This window comes from Camarhynchus parvulus, chromosome Z (genome assembly GCF_901933205.1).
Source record: "Camarhynchus parvulus chromosome Z, STF_HiC, whole genome shotgun sequence".
In the NCBI taxonomy this organism is placed as follows: Eukaryota; Metazoa; Chordata; class Aves; order Passeriformes; family Thraupidae; genus Camarhynchus; species Camarhynchus parvulus.
In genome coordinates, this window is record NC_044601.1 from 70110717 (window position 1) to 70130475 (window position 19759).

The 19759-nt window shown below is 44.6% G+C and overlaps 1 protein-coding gene across 2 annotated transcripts in view; it reads left to right on the plus strand.

Moving 5' to 3' along the window:
- NEDD4L (NEDD4 like E3 ubiquitin protein ligase) overlaps positions 1–19759 on the plus strand; it is an 80171-nt gene that overhangs the window by 11120 nt on the left and 49292 nt on the right. For both annotated transcript variants that reach the window (XM_030968173.1, XM_030968174.1), the window contains exons 2-3: positions 8908–8981; positions 17934–18015. In XM_030968173.1, coding sequence (XP_030824033.1) covers positions 8908–8981; positions 17934–18015 — 156 coding nt within the window. The remainder of the gene's footprint in view (positions 1–8907; positions 8982–17933; positions 18016–19759) is intronic.

A 19759-nucleotide genomic window follows, 5' to 3' on the forward strand; every position in this document is an offset into this window, starting at 1 on the left:
TTAACTGCAGCCAAGAGCTGGAAGATCTAATTTAATTTCTGGTTGGATAATAGGATGATTCATGCAATGAAACAAACTGTGTCAGAAAATGAAGTGTCTCTGAAAACTGACATTCCCAACTTCTGCTCTGAGCTAAAGCTACCGCAGGTAAGCTATTACAACAGCTAGAAAGTGAAAAGTACAGGCTGAATTCCCTGCAGATGTCAGGCTGCGATCCATAGGAATTAGGACTTACTGCCTTCTCCAGTCTGAGCAAACCCCCCTCCTTCAGCCTCTCTGCTTCTGCCCCCAGCACCCTTTGCCCATTGAGGCACAAGTAAATGCATTTTTCCAGCCTCTGTGGAGCAGTAACAAGAGCACTGCCTCACATTAGACATTCCATGGCCTGTTAGGAGAGGTGACTTGTGGGTTCTGGTGTCTCCCAAAGTAGTTGCAATGTAACCAGCTCTTTCCTCTGGCAAACGTTTCTCCCAGCCTGGCTGAGTGTCCGTCACCCAGGGTACCTGAGCCTTGTGTCTTTCTGAGACTGAAGAAGTTCAGAGCTATTTCAGGTTTTAAGAGTGACACTGGCATTTTCATGTCAGTTGGCATAGTTTTCCTTCTCTCAAGATTTTTCCAGCAAAGCCTGTTTAAGAAGCTCCCTGTCCCATTTTTCTCCAGGTGAAGCAGCCAGTTGTGCGGCTCTGGGCTGTGGGTGTGTGCCGTGGAATCGATCCCTGGAGTTATCTGGGTTAGAAATGAGCCTCCAATCACAGTTTATTGTTGGATTACGGTTTTATTGAATGTGTGTTTTGTCATTAAACAATGCAGCCACTGATGGTTTATGGTCTGGAATCATTAAATATCTAACAAGAGTATAGATTGTGGTTACATAAACATGTTTGTGTGATCCGTTGGCAACTAGCTGGGCTGGGGGACTGAATGCAGCTCCACTTCCCGTTTGACACAGGAGCTTTGCGTGCTCTGCCACACCTTCCACTAGCCCAGGTTGCTCCAAGCCCCGCCCGGCCTGGCCCCGAGTCAGGAATGGCATTAACCAGAGTGACATCGCTGCTGAATTCGGGCGGGGAGTGGGTGTGTCTGCTGAGCGCTGAGGGAGGCTGTTGGATACATTGGTGGATTTTTGTGGGAACTGATTGTCTGAAATACAGCATTACACTGGATTTGTGTGCCATTTCACACAGGATAAAATGGAGATTATTGTATTAAGTGTAAGGCATAATTTTTCACTTTTAAAAAGTTTGAATGTTAAGGGCCTAATGCATTTTGAGATCAAAAAATACCAGTTCAAGATGTTTAATATTTCTTTAAAAAGACAATTAAAGTATAAATGTATCAGAGGTTCATTTAGTGAAAGGTAAAATCCTTTGTGTTGTTCTAGAGCAGCTGCTTTGAAAGCAAGTCCTCCTGTCAGGTCCTTCTGTGAGTCCTTGCTGCAGGCTGCTAATTGGGAATTCAGACTCTTTGTTGTTACTGGACGGGGTTGTCAGACATCCACTGGGGACGTGGCTTTTTAGTGATTCTCTTTTGCCTAGTAAGTTTTGAACTACTGCTGGAAGGTAATGGATCCTGACCTGAGGATAATGAGGATTTGAAATTAACCAACCTGCCTTGTTCTTTTGCCAGTGTCAGGGCCAGTGCCCTGGCACTGGCAAAATCCTACACAGAGAATCATCGTTCCTTTGTTTTATGGTAGTTTGTGCATGTCAGAAAGTGGGTACTTGTTTAAATAAAACCTTGATGTTTTAATTAATCAGTTTGGTTTTTGTGTCCCCAGAGGGAAGGAAAAGAAGTTCTGTCGGATTTTCTTTAGGAATTTTCTGTTGAAATTCACAGTAAATGTTCAGTTTGGATGCAGATGGGCAGCGCTGTGGTTTGAGCCTGTTTGTTAATGGTGTGCTTTTGGCATTGGGCTGGGTGTCTGGACTCCTGGTCCCATGCACAGTCACTGATGTGTGGGTACCTTTGATCCCTACTCACCACTCCTGGTGTCTGTGTTCCAAGTTGCTCATTCCGGTTTTGTGTGCTCTTTTCTTCTGGTTTGTCCCCTTGGAAGAGCAGTATCGTTACAGTGTCCCTCTAAGACAAACTGGTGCCTTGATGAAATTTTGCCTGATGTTTTTTTCTGCTGAGTATGCCATTCTAGCTAAGGAAAACATGAATATAGTTCCTTTTCTTTAGAGGTCTGAAATAGGACCTGAATCACTATTGTAAAACATTTACTATTTTTCTGTTGTATGAGCTTTTGAATACCATAGTTCTCCAAACTCTGCAGTTCTTTTAATACTTACTGGTGTTTGCTTCATCTTATGATTCCTTCTGTGTGAGAATCCTTGCTTGGCCAGGAATGCTCTGGAGGACCAGGTATGCTCCATGAACTGACCAATGCATTTCAGCCAGGAGGATCTTTATGATCCAAACTGCATAGCCTTCTTTTGTCCAAAAGCTTTTAGGTTTAGTTGCTCTAATTTTACGATCTGTGGAGAAAATAATGGGGTTTTTACAAATATGTTGCATCCTGCAGTGAGGGTTGAGAACTCTGTGGGTAAGGAAGGCACAGTTTGATTTACTTTGGATTTGGTGAGGAGTGTGATGAACACATGCAAGAACAAAGTTCTGAGCTGGGTTCCTAGGCTGCTTGTGGTGAAGCTGAAAGGAGATTTTAATGCTTGAGCCAGATGAGTTGTAACCAAGTGACCTTTTGTTTTCTGTGCTGAACTTGCAGAGGAGAGTGGAGATTTGGGTCATAGCCCTGGTGCATGGTTTTGTTTGCATTGCACAACTGAGATTTTATCAAACACTGTTGGCAAAATTGCCACTGACAATTTCAAGATTAGTAAGATATTGCAGGAATTACAGGGAGGCTTTCCACATTCCGTTGCTATGGCCTTTAGAAAGTCACTGTGATCAGAGACCGAGCTGTTTCCTTGGGGTGCTCTCAGCCGCCTTCCCTGGGGGTGATGGTGACAGCCTGCCAGACAGGGCACCCCACTTGGATTCTCCCTCTTGGGCTGCCCAGCACTGTTTGATGTTAGGGAGGTGCCAGTCAGAACGGGGTAAGCCAATTTGGGAATACTCTCTGCAGGAGGGTGATGTGGAATAGCTTCCTAAAGCGCTTTTTTTTCACTCAGCTATAAGTGGATTGGCTCAATCCACCAAATCAAAGTAAGAATCAGGTCAACTCTTCTGCCACTGAACTTGGTTTCAGTTGCTGGGAGATTTAGGAGAAGTCTAACATGGTTACTAGGCTTGCTGTGGCCAACACTGGCCCTTAAGTAGGTGACACACAGTGGACCTGGCTTTGGAACTGCACATCCTGGTTGAATTATCCCGTGCAAACGGGGAGAATTCTGAGCATTGTGTGTTTGGGTGATTGTGGGTGTGTAGCACACAGGGCTCTGTGTGTGAGTTTTCATTCAGGAAACCAGAAGTGCCACAGTTAAAGCATTGAATTAAAGGTTTGTTGTCTTTTCCATTTGGATTTGTTTTGCCATCAAAACACTGACTTAAAGATCTGTTATCTTTCAGTATGTTATGTTTTGCAAACTTTGAGATATAATGAAACTAGAGATGAGGTGCTCAGTGGATGAAACTGGATTCACAGAGTCTCTATGTGCAGGTAACATTCCAGTGGGATCTGGTTTCTCTCCTCGCAGTTAGTGGAAATTTACCTCTCTGGCGCCTATCATGGGCTGGAATCAAAAATGTCTCTACAGAGAGAGAAGGGAAAAAAGTAACCAAACTGGGCCCGACCGACACTCCCCCACGGTGACTCAGGTGAAGCTCTCTCCGGGTGAAACCCAAGCTCGCTGGCCTTTCCCCTCGTTGCCTTGGCGATGGCCATTTATTGCCGCCGTTGCTGAACTTCCGCGTGTGCGGGCGGAGGCGGCGGCCGAGCGGCGGTGCCTGACGGGGCGCTTGGCGCGGGGGTCGGCGGTAAGTGCAGCTCTCGGTGCCTCTCGGGCGGAGGCTGTGCTGTGACTGCGGGGGGACAGCCTGGCGTCCCTCACGGGCTGGGTGGCTCAGAACAGAGGGGCACAAACCTGCCTGCCTCGGGTGTTTGACTCTTTTGTATACCTTTGGAAAAACACGTTAAATATTTAATCTTCCTGGTCTGCGTGACAGCTGTTCAAATATTGGTTTGCATTGATCCAGCCATTGTGCCTTTCACACTTGTCTGTTCATTTAAACGAGTCAACCTTCTAATTTTATACCCCCATCGATTGTTATTTTCAGGCTGTTCTCTTAATGCGTACGCTACATGTGTCATGGGATTGTTTGTCCTGTTGGAAGTTGACATCTGCAGCTTTCCTTCTTACACCAGGCTGGATTGCTGCGGCTTGCTTTTCTGTGCATTCAGAACATACAGATGTGTATTGCAAAGCTTGTTCAGGTTGGTTTTACAGCACTTCTATGTCGCTGAAGCTGGTGCTGGCTGAGCTGTGTCTCCTGGATCACCCTTTGAACGGGCAGCATTTCACCCTGCCTGTGGGGGAGAAAGCAGCTTGGGACACTGTGTTTGGCCCTCATTCTTTCTCTCTGCTGTCACAGCTCTTCTCTAAACTCCCCAGCTCCAGGGTATTTTACTAATCCAAGGGGAGAACTTAATAAGTTTTCTTTATGTGAGTACTTTAATGGGTCTAAGAAATTACTTGGCTTTCCAGGGCAACTGGAGAAAGGGAATGTGGTGTGTGTTTAACAAAGAACTAACAAAATGTGAATAATACAGATAAATATACATACAACAGTCTGCTAAATCTGGAAATACATCTGTTTTCCTTCATCTTTTCTGAGGTGAGTTGAGGTTTGTTCACTGTTGTTGAAGTCTGGGTTTTGATCTATAATAGGCTTCCAGTTCCACAGCTTGGTTCCACCTAAATAAGCTGAGTCCTCTGAAATGGCACTGTGAACTGCAGCTAAGAGAGCACGAACTGTGTAGAGGTTCTCCTTCAGCAGAGAGGAGAACTCTGTAACCTTTGCCATGTTTTGGGAAGGCAGGAATATGTAAACTTTGTGTTAATGATTGGACAAAGCAGAAGTCGGTGTGGATGTGCGGCGCAGTGGAGCTCAGCACTAATAGGTAACCGGGCACTTCAGGGCAGGCTGCTGCAGCAGCTGGGGAGGCCATGTCTGGGGGCAGGACAGGAGCGTGGGCAGGGACAGCTGCTAGAATGTCCACAGGGAGCTGCCAACATGCTGCCAGCCCTACCGCCATCCCCACCTGCACACACAGCCTCGTGTTCCCAGCAGCCAGTGGATTGAGTCACAGTGCTCAGGACAGCACTTGTTGGAATCCCTGCCTGTGTTCTGCACTGTAGGTGCCAAACCTGAGCCAGGCAGGAATGGAGCTGCAGCATCGGCTCTGGGGCTGCACTGAGCACAGCCTGGCCTGGGGAAGCAGGAGCCACCCAGAGTAGGGAGAGGCAGCACCTGGAGCCCCTTCCAGGCTCAATATGCTCCAGGCAAGGTTGAAATAGGATGGATAGAAAAATATCTCTGTGGGGTGAGCTGAACTTCTCTTTCAAACTGTGCTTCAAAAAGCAGCTTAGGATATGTGCTTTACGAAACACAGGGAATTCAGTGGAACACAAAAATTGCAGTCAGGTGTTCGCTTCCTGCACAGGTGAATGTAGTTTAGCCTCATCACCAGACAACGTCTTTCTGTTGTGTAGTTTCAACTCTGGGCAGAACCAAAGATTCTCTCTTGGCAAATGGCAACTCAAGTGGCAAGTGGCTTCTGAAGACTTATCTCCCCTTAACTGTTCCCAGGTTGCCGTTTCCTGCATCCTGATCTCTGTGATGTTGCACGGAGGAGAATTTGGCTGCTCATGGAAGGATGGGGTGGGATGATAAGCAGATGAGGGTGGGTGCTGGCCTCTTGGGTGCAGGAGAAGGCAAGGAGTATCCCAAGATTGTGCCCTGTAGTGTGCAGTTGCCTCCACTGCTTGCTGACTCAAAGGATATCAGATGGTCTTGCCAGAAGATGGGAGCTTGTGTTGGGAAATTGCTCTTTAAAATTTGTTAGGTGATTGATCACTGATGGAAGTCTTTCAGTCAGGGTACTTAACTGCCAGTAAGTTGTGCTGTGCAGTTTTTGTGTGGATCGGGTTGTGGTCTGGACTGTTTGAGTCTGTGTGTGTGTGCAGCAGTGTCAGTTCATGTGGGACCTGAAGCTGTTCAGCTGAGAGAACTCACGGTTGCACCATTGCTTCTGGCATCTCTTTGCTTTTGAAGATACGGCCAGGCTAATTAAGCAAGTGCTTTTTTAGAGTGCAGCAGGGTGTCTGTGGTCGGTCAGCCACTGGTGCTGGAGGAAGCCCTCATTTCCCTCTGTGTGGCTCCTCCCCAGGGAGCCTTGTTCCTGCCGTGTGTGTACCTGCTTCCCTGACTCGAGTCCCTCTGAGCTGTGCTGTGTCTCTGATCAGCCTGGTTATCCTGCTTTGCTGGCTCTTGTTTGTTTACTTGAAAATTAGGACTCCAGCTGTACGCTTGTTATCCTTCAGCCTCACTGTCTGCCATGTCAGATCCCCACTTCTTCTTAATCCTCTCAATCTGTCTCCTTATCCCATTCTCTGCTTGTGCTGGGGATCCCTTTATTATTTGGGATTTGGATCCTGGGTCTTCTCACACAGAATTTTTCTTTGGTTAGTGATCCTGTCATTGGGCCCTGGGCTTATAACAAAAACCAACCAAAATCCCAATTTTCTTGTAGAGTCTTTTCAGAGAGGGCTGGGTGGAAACCTGCATCAGGTAATTGGTACTCTGTGAGTCTCAGGCTGTGCCCAGCCAAGCAATCCTTTATCTGATTTTTTCATGGACAATGAGGTGAGATCACCTCGCTGTTGCTGTAATCATTTAACTCCTTTTTTACCTAGACACAGCACACTTGGAAATAAAGGACGAAATTGAGATACAAGGAGTCAGCAAAAGTTAATACATATGGTGCATATGGTAGACCTCATCACTAACTGAGGAAGTGGCTTAATTTTTTTTAAACATTACATATATATGTATTCATATTTCATGCATGTGAAAATTAGAGCAAACATTTGCAAAAGCACTTGTTCTGCTTGTTAAATTGGAATATTGAGTAGAGGCTGAGAGCTTTCTGGCAGGAGGGAACAGGGTCGTAGCTTCTGGGATCATTAAAGTGGATGTGACCCTTCAGGTATGTTTTTGAGCATCTGTTTAGATCATCTGCAGCATCACCTTTTGTATCTTGCAGAACTCAATTAGGGATCCTCCAGCACTGGGACTTCCTCTTGCATTTTTTCCTCTTTCAAAGATGGTGGGGGGATTGTTTGTTTGTTTGGGTTTTTCTTTGATTTCTTTTGAATCAGTTAATATGCAGAGGTGCCCTCAGGAGGAGAAAGATGCCACTTTAGCAAAGTTGGTGTTGGACTTTGCTAGAGGGAATCTGAGTAGCACTCAGATAGAAACAACTATTGCAACTTCCCCTGTAGCTCTACTTCAGTGGGGTCTGAGCAGTCTGAGTTTTTGCTTTTTTTTTTCCTATGCTCTCTTCTCTTATTGAAGGAATTATCTTGATCGCAATTTGCAAGTTCATTGCCTTTTGTATATTAAAACTGCTCTAGAAAACCAGGCACATGGTGTGTAGGAAATGTCCACTAATGTGAGTCCATTGGATTGTTCTTTTTCACATGGCTGTTTTGTCACCTCTCAGGTAAGCTTTGGGCTCTTTTGGGGGAAAAAATCCTGTTCCCTATTTAGAAAGTACCTTGTGGTGTTAAGTGCTGCTGGGGAGAATACCAAATGCCAGGTTTACAGGCAGGGTTTGTGTCTCAAGTGTTGTTTTGCTGCAGCCCAGCTCCTCGGGCAGGACTTGTGCCAGGGTGGAACTTGCCCTGCCGACAGGTTCAATGAGACTGTTGTTTTCTGATCCTCTGTCTGTGCCTCCTTCCAGAGGGATGAGTTGGGCTGCCTGGGTATGGCTTTACTCTGGAGCTGGTCCTGACCTTCCTCACAGCTGGAGAAATCTGTGCCAAGACAGCTGACACAAAGCTGTGTCTGACTATCAGCTGCCTAAAGCAAACAGACCAGGAGAAACCTGTGGGAAAGTGTAATTGTTTTCTGAACAGGCTTCAAGGAACAGTCTCAAGTTACTGTAATTGAATCCAGTATCTTGCAGCTCTGGGAGGCTTATCAGGGGAGAGAAGGTATCACTGATATGGGGGACTGCAGAACCTGTTTCTGTAGAAGACTTTCCAGGTTTTGTTTTGGTGGCCTCTTCTTGTTGCTCAAACACGGTGAAAAAAACCAAAGTGAAAAAAGACCATTTTTAGTGATGTTCCTCAGGCGCTTCACGCAGTGAAATGATAAACTGAGCATCAGGCTGATGCTCCAGTGATGTGCATCTGCAGGACTTGCCATCTGTCAGTGAATGCTGATTTTGAGCTCTCCACATACACCAAGGTGGTGAGACAGGCCTACAAAATTCATTTTAAGTATTTATTTTTAACTGTGCATCCTCGATTTTTACACTACAGACATCTCTCGTTACTAAAATGTTATGAATAGTTTCCCTTGTGTTTGAAAAGTTTCAGTGTCAATGCAGAATGAATTTGTGGTATATGGATCACTCAGGATGTGAAATGGCCCTGTTCAGCAAATATTCTTCTACTTTTATTGCTGTTATTGTTACAGTATTATTGCTGTGATGTTATTACTGTTATCTACTTCTGCTCTGCCTTTATTGAACTCTTAACAGCTCTGACTGGAGTCGAATACTCCTCATGGTTGGGCTCAGATAAGCCTTCCAAGAGGTGGTTCTTTTCCAAATCCTCCCTAGGAGAGACTCCTGCTATCTGCTAACCTCTTGCCAGCTGCTGAGCTGCAAAATGGCATAGAGAATAAACATTAAACCCATTTATTTCTTTTCTGCTGCAGGAGGAGTCTCGAATCCTCAGGGTGAAGGTGGTTTCTGGCATCGATCTGGCCAAGAAGGACATCTTTGGAGCCAGGTGGGTGTTGTGCAGCACCTGTGATGCTTGGAACATGATCAGCCGGGCAGGGCAAGGGCCCTGCAGGTGCTGGGCGTGCGCTGGCACAGCTGTCATGCAGCTCTGGCTGCTCCTGCCCGCTCCTTCCCTCTGCTCTGCCAGCCCAGGAAGCAGCTCAAGGCCCAGGCTTGCAGAACCCAGCCAGGAATAGCTGGGGGACAAGCTGGTTCTGAAGCTAAAATGAACCCAAACCCAGTAATTTTCTGACGGTTAATTTGGGCTTGACATTCCTGCTCTCGTAAGCCTAAGCATGACAAAATGCTCTACTGCAAGTGTTCCAATCTACTTAGAAGGGTTTTATCTGCTGGAAATTAGTGGTATCCAATTTTAGCTTTTATTGAAATGACTAATTTCTTAATGTATGAATAAGCCTCCCTGTGGGTTTTCCTGTATTTATTTAATGATGCTTACAAATTGTTCATTAGCTTGTGTATCTAGCTTAAAACTACATGAAAGCAGCAATTAAAAGTTTAATCAACTTTAGTATTTTGGGTGAAATTTGCAACAAGCGTTCCTTTGGTAGCTGTGTGCAGAACATAGTATGCCAAAGTTTTTTTACTTTCTTTCTCCAAATGTGTTGTTTTGAAGAACAGTTTTTGATGCTGACCATAAGCAACATAACTTTCATCTTTCAAAATGCATGAAGTTAAATCCAAGTGTAATTAGTACTGAATCCTATTGATGTAGTCGTTAACATATTTTAAGGAAATTGGTCTCAAGATGAGTAGGATTTCCATAAAAACAGAGTTAAAAACATATTCCCTACATGTGTTTTTAAATTTGTTTGAATCTTTCAAATGAGTTAATGTGCAGCGATGTGAAAACACGGTGTTGCAGAGTGGCCGCCCCAGCAGCTGCTGTGCCTCGCGTGGTGGAGCTGTGCAGGGCTTCAGACTGGAGCAGAACAGTTACTTTGTTCCTGCCTGACTGTGCAGGATTGGCTACAAGGTGTACATTGTGTTTTGCCTCTCAGTGGGTTGTCCTGCCCATTTTTAATCAACTTTACCATTATAAAACACTGCCTGTGGGCTTGCAGAGTCCAAAAGCCATTTCCTTCTTGATTAAATCTAAGGAAAGTCTCTTACAGTGTAGAGCACTGGAGGAACTTGTACTTTTCTTCTGAAGATTGTAACAGTAAAGAAATCTCAGTGCTCTTGAGTTTGCTTTTTTGGACTTCTTGACTTAGGAAATCTTTTTAACAGCAAGTAAGGATATCTTAGGACACTCAGGGAAAACCACCTTGCTCTCCACAGCACCCTGACAGGAAAGTGCTGCTGGGTGGGGGTCAGGCTCTGCTTCCAGAGGACAGGAGGAGAGGGCTCAGGTTGTGCCAGGGGAGGTTTAGGTTGGGTATTAGGGAAAATGTCTTTCCCAAAAGGGCTGCCCAGCCCTGGCACGGCTGCCCAGGGCAGCGGTGGAGTCCCCATCCCTGGAGGGATTTAAAAGCCATTTAGATGTAGCACCTGGGGACATGGACTTGTGCTGGACGCAGTGATCTTGGAGGGTTTTTCCAACCTCATAGTTTCCTATGATTCTCCTAATAGTTCAGAAATTAATGGAATTGCAGTTGCAGTGACTCAAAGCAACTAGAATGTAGAGTGGATTAGTAAGTGTGAGCACCCTGAGGTGATGGTTAAATGTGGGGCATTTCATCTGCATAGGTGCAGTGGAGGTGGGCACAAGGGGCTGGTTAGTGTAGATGTAAGTGGGGGTCTGTAACCTGCTTTATATTTTGCCCTGTAAAATTACAAGTCTGTGATGTGTACTGATGGCGAACTGTAGATACTGCAGATTGGGATTTTGTGAATTTAGTGTCAGCTTACATGTCTGAATGTTTGATATTTATCTCCTTCCAACTTCTTAATTGAAGCGTCTTAATAAATTTCATACAAGAATCCAAGTAGTGGGTGAACTTAGACAGTGTGTATCCCATAAAGGTACAGCTGATGGGGTGCCTTGGCTACTGTATTTTGCCTTCTAAATCATGAAGTAAGTGAAAATTGTGGCTGTCTGGAAGTTGAAAATGTAAGGTGCTTTTCAGTTAAAATTGCAGATGTTTTTCATTGTCAGGGAGCTGTGCTTCTAATGGCATAGGAGTTAGGTATGGGTTGCCTCTGGGTTTATTGCTTTTACCTGCTCTTTTCTGAAAAGCCCTTTTTCTGGTTTGATTTCATGTGTCCAGGATCCATGATGGAGCTGGGGAAGGCAGGCTCCAGGCTGCTGGTAGGATTGTAAGTCATGCTGTATACTCCTTTTGTGAGCAAGGCTGCTTGAAATGTGGCTGAATTCTTTAATTCATGTGTGTTCTGTCACTGTGGTTCATGATGGGAGGAGAGCACATGTGGCTGTGGCTTTGCAGGTGACAAAGATAGCAGATGTTTACCCTGTACCTATTATTTTAAGTCTGTTATCACTTTTCTAGTCCACTTTGAGTTATGGTATGTCTGGTTTTAACTATTGGGAAAACTGGATCTGGAGTTATCTCCTCCAGCGTGTGCTGCGTTGGAACTGGGTTGGATAACAGCCTGTTCCCCTTCTTGTACCCATGGCTCCCCTGACGAGCAGAGACAAATCCATTGAAGGGAGGTGCTATCACAAATGAATCAAACTATTAAAAAAATAATCTGGCTCCTGAATGCCTCTTCAGCACTTGCACATGTGCCAGAGGGAGAGTGCTGTGTGCGTCCTGGCCGAGGGAGGTCCTGGAGGTAGAACAGAGCTGGGACTGAATTCCCAGAGGCACTTGACTAGAGGGCAGCTGCTCAACTAGGGGAGAGTTCATACTCTGTTGTTGCTTTTTCGTTTTTCTAGCTGATTTGCAGTGGAAGTTTTCCCAGTGTAGTGGAAATTAAGTGTTATTACCAGTGTGGGAAAGGAAAGAAAGGAGCAAGCACACGTGGCTCGTGCTTTCCCTGGGGAACGAAGTGTGCTCCCATAAAAGCCGTGGGGTGCAGGGAGCAGCTGGGGGCAGATGCTGAGATGAGTGCAGTCACTGCTGGCTGCAGGGCAGAAATATGCTGGGTAATCGATAGTTTTGTTTGTGAAACCGTCATGTTGGTGCTCATACAGGTGTGTGAAATGAATATTGGGCCGCCAGGTGTGGGCGCAGGGTATCCGTGCGTCCCTTACATCGGTGCGGGCGGGCCCGGGGCTGTGCCTGGCAGCAGAGGGCGCCAGAGCGTTTCCGCCGCTTCCGCCGCCAACCGGTACCTGATGGCTTCCGACCGAATTAGGCTGTCAGGTTTTCCACTGAAATCAGCAGCTTTTTACCCATTTCTACATGGTCTTTAGGATGCACCGGGTATATATTTCAGGAGCTTTAAATGGAGAAACGCTGCTTTTTCGAAGATGTGGTCTTGCTACTTTATAAGAGGATTTGGTAATAACTCCTGACAGTTATAATGTCATAGTGAAAAATAATTCTCATCAGATAGTTGCTTAGTGGAAAAATTGTACAAATACAGAAACATAAAATGTTTCTTGTTACTTGAAGAAAGGAAGCTTCTGCATTCAGCTCCTCAGCTTTCCTACCTGCTTGCTGTCTACTGTGAGCTGTGAGTTAACCTGAATCTGGTATCTTTAAAAGGAAAAAAGGGGCATGTCAATAAAGTAATCTAAGGAAAATATTTTGGTCTTAAATATTTAAGGCAGAACTACTGTGCTGAGCTTTTCTCTTCCAAAAGCCAGGTGTCATGGAGTTCTCTCTCTCCTTCCCCACCCCCGCTGAATTTTGGAACTTGTTAAGATATTTTGGGAGTGTGAAATGGCATAGGAAGATCTATGCATACATCAGCCCCTCAGCTCCAGGGGCTGATGTATGCATATTCTGTTAGAGCATTCATTTAACCTTTGCGGAAAAAAATGGCCTCAGGGAGGAAAAAAAACCCATATTTACACTTCCATCTGTTTTGGAAGATTAAAATATTCTTTATGCTCTGGGAGACTTCCAAGAGAGCAGGAATACAAAAGGAATCCATCTCATTACTCCTTATTAGAACAACACATGGTAAAGGAAGGTGGAGACACTGGAGGTGGGGTTTGAGGTATAATTTTTAACTCCTTTTTTCACCCACAGGCACTTCTTCGCAGCTGTCTGTGATGTGAGTCATTATCTCTAGCAGCTCTTTGCTAAAGCCTCGCTACATTTCTTGTAGAGTCAGAAGTGTGAGCCTTTCTTTGCAAAATAAAACACTAGAAGGGAAGTGGGAGGTCTGTAAAACGACTCTGGGATTTGGTATGGAGGAATGAGATTTTGGGATGCTTAGGCACAGTGGATTGCAAGTTTGACTTTGTGGTGAAGGATAAGGTAAGGTTTTGTTTTCTTTTCTGAAGCTGATATTCCTTTATCCTTGTGTATTGGACACTTTGTGTCACAGGACATGAGACTTGTAAGACAGTGAGGTCAAAATCTTCCTTCTCTTTGAGAAAAACTCTTAATGGATGTTACTCAGTAAAGGCAGAAAGATGAAACCCAGAAGGCTCGTGCTAAAATAAAGCCAGGGAGCAAACACAGGCAGTGTGCTCTGGAGTATTCCTTGTAGTTAATTGCTGTGTATTCTTCTTGTACTTCTCCTTACTGTGCAGCATGGGGAAAGTCACCGGGGAATGGTTATAGGGATAAAATGACAGCGACTGTAAGAGGCTCTGCCTTAGAACATTGTTTTTACTGCTCTCCATAAAGCTTGGTTAGAAGTGTCTCATTATAATTCTAATCTTCTTTGAAGATGCATGTTTTGGGAATTTGTTTCCTTCATCTCTTTGGATCTAAAAGTGACTAAGCAAAACATTGGAGTTAAAAAAAATCTGGAATTTTTAAAGCTCCACTAAGTGCATGCACAGCCAGAGTTTCTCTAAGTATGATTAAATGATTCTGAAAAACATTTCCAGGTTCACAGAATTTCCTTTTGCCAAGCATAACCTGCTTTTCAGCCCTGATGTTAACTGCTATCCAAGGGCTCCCATAACTTTGTGGAGACTCCTTGAGATGAATGTTTTTGAAGACAGTGTACATTACGGATCTGAGTTTGTAAGAGTTTGGTGTTCTTGAAGGCATGATGTGTGTAAAAGCACATTTCCCCTGTACAGCCCCCAGTCTGCAGGTTTGCCAGCGTGTCCCTGTGGAGCAGGTCGGTCCCTGCAGTGCTGAGTACTGGGCACATCTGCCTCCGAACCTGCCCACAGGTGGAGGGATCCCCAGAGCAGGCAAAACCAGAGCCCTCAGCCATCCAGTCCCGTGGGGAGGAGGTGGCCTGAGGTCTTCCCTGTTCTTGGCAGAAATCTGAAGGTGCTCATTTTGGGGATTTTGGAAACATTCGATTTCTTTGACTTAGGAGTACAAAGAGGCACATACCTTAAGGGCTCAGTAAGGGTGTTGTTCTATGTATACCTGCACTGAGGAGAGTGCAGCTAGGCTGGATGGAGTGAGGGGTGGGAAGAGTGGATGGATGAAGATTAACTGATAGCCAAAGAGTGGTCTCCTCAAGACCAGGGAAAGAATCAGAGAAAGAGGCTTCTCTGCCTTCATGTTGGAGTGTGCTGGTATTTCTGCAGCCAGAATTACAGGAGCTGCTGATCAGTTCTTTCAGATATGTGAGGCAGAAAAGGGGCAGCACAAAGGGAATGGTTGTGTATTTCTTACAGAAGCAAAATTATCTTGTGCAAGACTGTTTCAAAGGAAACTAGTCAGGCTATTTTGAAATGCAAAGTTTGCCTGCATGTGACAAGCCTGGCATTCACGCACTTGCATAACAAGTGTTACTAAATTTTATATGTGGGGAGGCGGTTTCAGCTTTTAAAATAAAAATAGAGCCATGTAGGCCTTGATAGTTCCATTGTTCTTCCACATGTGCCTGTGCTCTCCACCCCCTTCTTTTAGAGCTTAAAATAAGTAAATAATACATCATGTCACTGGCAGAAGCTAGTTTGAGACTTGCTTTCAAAACTGTTTCAAAAGTATAGAGCAAATGTGATTCCAGACTCAAGTGAACAAATGGGACGCTGTTCATTGGCCCCAGTTTCACACTGCTCTAAAGTAATGTGATTTTTAAAGGAGGCTGATCTTTCTCGAGATTTTTTGCTGGAGTTTTTAAGTCATCAGTGCTTTTATTGTCCTCCAGAAGAAGAGCTGGAAGCTTGCCTTTTCATACTGAGATTCAAATGAAAGATGATAATTATATATCTGCAGTTGCATGAGCTTTAAGAAAATGCCAAATACTGCAAGTTGACAAAACCACGGCACATAGCTAATTCTGGATGTCTGAGGGATTCCTGAGGTCAGGAAAAGGATTTCTTAAAGCCTCAGATTGTTTTGATGGCTGTTCTGCCAAACTTGCTTTGTACTAAGTTGTGATTATGATTAATATAACTTTGATTATTAGTATCATTTTATTAGGGTTCCCTTTTATTATCTAGAGAACTGTTATCAGTTTCAAGGTTCTCCTGATCTTGGCAGGCACTGATGTTCTCTTTAGGTTTTGGCCAGTCATGTTCGGATAGATGAGATTTGGTGCTTTTAATAGTTTTCGATTTTGTAGCGAGGAGCATTTTAGATAGGTGTCCACAAATCAACTCCTCTTCATCTCCAGTCACTGGTCTGATGGTGACTGGGCTCATTTCTCTTTTAAACATGACTTGGTGCTTTGAAATTTCTCTTTGTTGCTCTACATGTAGGTTTATTATCACTGTGGCTTCCCTTGGGTCACCTCTTGGGCTGCATTGGGCGACTCTCTGTCAGTCTGTCGTGCCCCTGTGTTGGTGTCCCTGTTTGAGTGCTGCCAGTGGAACTCTGGGGATGGGCTGGCCATCTGTAGTGTCCCCAGGCTCCAGGCTTGCAGTTCATTTCCTGTGTCCATTTTCTGGTGTTACAGTGATTCTACCAGAACACCGTGTAGATGCCACTTGGACATTTCCTACATTAACAGATTCCTAGCAGTCCATGACTGCCAATTTGTTGTGCTGCAGGTTTCACTAGGATGGCATTTTAGCCCTGGTACTAGTGTAAAAATTGATGTAGAGAAAGTTTTCCACTTGTAGTTTTCTGTTTTGCGATGTTTCCACATTGAATCCTTGATCCTCTTCCCCAGGCAAACCCAGTACTTTTCCTCCAAGTGAGCTCTGCAGCGAGCTTTCCTAGCAAGGTGCAGAACTGTTAGTTCCATATGTCAGCTACATCATGTTATCTGTGTGAGTGGAAGGGCTTCGTTCTGCTCATCCAGTGTCACTTACACTCCTGAGCTTTTCCAGCATGCCCTTTTAAATCCCCTTCTGTGCTGTGTTCCTGTGCAAGCTCCATGCAGAGCTGGTCTGCCACTGGGGCTGGGCAGCCCAGGGGGCAGAGCGGGTGGCTGCAGTGCAGGGCTGTGTGAGACACTTCCACCTGGGGCAGTGTCAGCTTTCCTTGCTCTCCAGTTCGTTTTGAGTAAACAAATGCATGTAAGTAAACAGTCTCAAATATCCAGTCGTTTGGGTAAACTCCAACTTCACCTTCAGGACCAAGAGCTTGGCTGCTCAGCTCAGTCTGACTCACTTTGTCCCACTTTTAGAGCAGGCAGAGATGTCAGTAGTCTGTTCAGTAAAAGCAAAATTTCCTTACTGAAATTTGTAATAAACTTGATTGTTCTCTAGTTTTTTAAAATAGAAATAGATTTAAAAAATAATCTCTGCCACTGTGCCACAGTTTTCATTTTCTGTAGGCAGAAGATTCATCCAGGGAATTTTAGCACTAAAAAATTGCACTATTTCTAAGGGTTTCTGAAAAGAACATTGCCCAAGTATGGATTGATAACCCAAATCTGGGAGGATACCTGTAAATATTAGTACGGTACATTAGGCAATTCAAAGCAGCACCAGCATTTCTTTATAATCACAATGATGCTTTACTTTCTTCTAAACCTTGCTGCTTAATGCTCGACTTAATTGCAGATTAAGTAGATGCATTTATGTGCATCTACTGATAGGAATAATCAATCCCACAAGATGTCTTGTTTATTCTTGTTTCCACCTTTGTGGCATTTTGTATTCGATACATGGAACATCCAATGTAATGAACATGCAAGTGCTGATTGTTCTGTAGTGATACTGTCACAAAATAGCTCCTTAAATTCAAAAAGTATCAGCATTTCATTGACTTGGTTGGTAAATCTGAGTGTCTGGTGGTATTGTGAGTGTCTCTCTTTGATGCTTTCAAGAAACCTTGGGTCACCATCCAGCAGAGTGTGCTGCAGCCTTGACAGGGAAGCACCAGAGCAGGTCAGGGTCCTGCTTTTACTCAGGCACCCATTTCCCCCTTCAAGCAGAGGCTCTGCTCTGGTTCCACCTCCTGACGTTGTACCTGTGTGAGGTTCGTCTGTTCCTGCAGGATGCTCTTTGTCCCAGCTTAGAGCACAGAACCATGGAATGGTTTGTGTTGAAAGGGGTCTTAGGAACCATCCAGTTCCACCCTCTGCTGTGGGCAGGAACAGCTTCTACTACAGCAGGTTGCTCTCTACCCTGTCTGTCTGAATCACTGCTGATACTGTGCAGCTTGGTTTTATGGTTCAAAACAATTATAACCACTGCTTCCAAATACTTCCTGATGCACTTGTGTCAGCCTCCAGGGATTAGCTGCAGCTCTTCCAAAGCCCATGGCTCACATTTTCCCTGCCTGGTTTTAATGGAGTGCCACGGGCATGCTTGTGGGCAGGAACTGTGTGGGATCAGGGACAGAGCTGCAGGGAATGATCTCTGCTGCTATGGGCAGGGTTTAACATTCAAACACTCATTTTCAATGTGTCAGTAGCTTACCAGAGTTCTGAGCTTTCACCGAAGACAAGTCCACTAGAAGTGTTTGGAGGTGCTGTTGTTAGCCAGTTAAATGAAAAATTCCTTCTGCAGTGCTCTTTGGTAGGCCATTAAATCTGATGTCTTCTTTTGCAGTGACCCGTATGTGAAACTTTCCTTGTATGTAGCAGATGAGAACAGAGAACTTGCTCTTGTGCAGACAAAAACTATCAAAAAGGTATGTATATACTCTTTGTTATTCCATGGCTTTGGAAGGATTAAGAACACTGGAACACAACTGTATAACATAATGCAGCACTAATTAGAACCATTACATACCTGTCTAGCAACTGGATAGTGTGCTTGTCTCCTAAGCAAAATCTGAGAACAAGCGCCTGCACCTCAGTGTTTCTGGCCTGGAGACAGCGCCTAATATTGCATATTGTTCCCTAAAGCTTGGCTGCACCATGCACAGGTTCTTTTGCAGATTCATATTTCATCAGAAGACGTGGCTGAAATAAAGGACTGAGAAGTGCTGTTTTAACTATCATTTATCTGACTTTCAGCAAAAATTATCATTCTGTTCAAAATTACCATTTTCAAAGTATTTTCCTAATGTGGAAATTTAAAACAACCAAGTACAGTCGATCTGAGGAATGACTGACTAGCAGTTACCTCCTTCATCTCTGTAACTGTGTCTAACCCTTCACAAGTTCCTCATTTTTCTCCTCGTTTTTGTGTTCCTCAGTTTGAATGGGTAACTTTGTGCAGCCCTGCCTTGCAGGAGTGCTTTTGGGACAACAGAAGGAACTGCAGTGTCCCCTTTTTGTTCTCCTTTTCTATGTCCTGTATGCTACTGCACAGCTGGACTGTGCTTCTGCAAGTGCTTCATTACAGCCAAAGGGGTTAAATGCACATTGTTTCCTTACTCTGAAAAAATAAAGTTACCAGAAGAATATCAGCTTCATGTGGCATGATCTACCTGGGTTAAATTTCTGAGGCTTTTTGTTTCAATTTATCTCCCTTCATAGTTAATGCAACTGTAAGGTCAGATTAATGCTTTGTGCTTCGTTTTGGAGCCGTGTTTGGAATGCCCTGCTGAAAAGGTTCTCTCTGAAGCAGGCAAAGCTGGATTTGCTGTTTGCTGGCTTCAATCCTGTAATGTGGTCAGTGTGTTCTTTAAATACCTGCTGGAATTTAAAAGTTCAGATGAAGATTTTCCAGTTTCTTCAATTTCTTCACCTTGACTGTGCTGAGCTCCAAAGACTTCTACCTTTCCCATATGGAATATTAAAAATATCTCCATCTCTGAGAAGGTCCAGTCTCCCCATTGAGCTCTGGTGTTCAGGAGCATCATTTGTCTCCGTGTCCTCCTTTTCTGTGTAGGATTGAATGAAAACCCTTTTTTGACTACCCGGGGAAGGTCCAGCTCAGCTTGACTCCTGGCAGTCCTTTATGTGTGCAGCACTTGCCCTTTTTAGGATGTGGCTCTTCTTGAGGTTGAATTTTGTTATTGTTTCCCTGCTCAAGTCCTGTATGGAGCCATTCCTGCAGTTCCTTCTCCTGTGCTGGCGCTAGGACAAGTCTGCACTTTCTAAGAGTGGGGCCTGTAAAGGTGGGACAGATTTCTGTGAGTTACCAGGCGTTTACCAAAGACTCTGCTGCCTTGTCCATCAGATTTCCCTGAACTCTGTGGTTAAGCAGCATTCAGAATTAATTGATTATCAATGGGCAGCAGTGCCCTCAAAACCCCTGTTATGCCAGTGCTTTGTTTGTTAAATTGTATATATCCTCTCTTGCAACAGCAGTAGCATTTGATGAATACAAGTGGTTAAAATGTAACGTTATTTTCTTACCACTTCATTTTAATTTGTGTTTTACTGAATACATTGTGCTCCTTCAGGGAAAACAGCTGAAAGTTTCTCTGTGTCCACAAGCCCATTCCTGCTCTTCCTGTCATTGATTTACCTGCCCTTTACAGT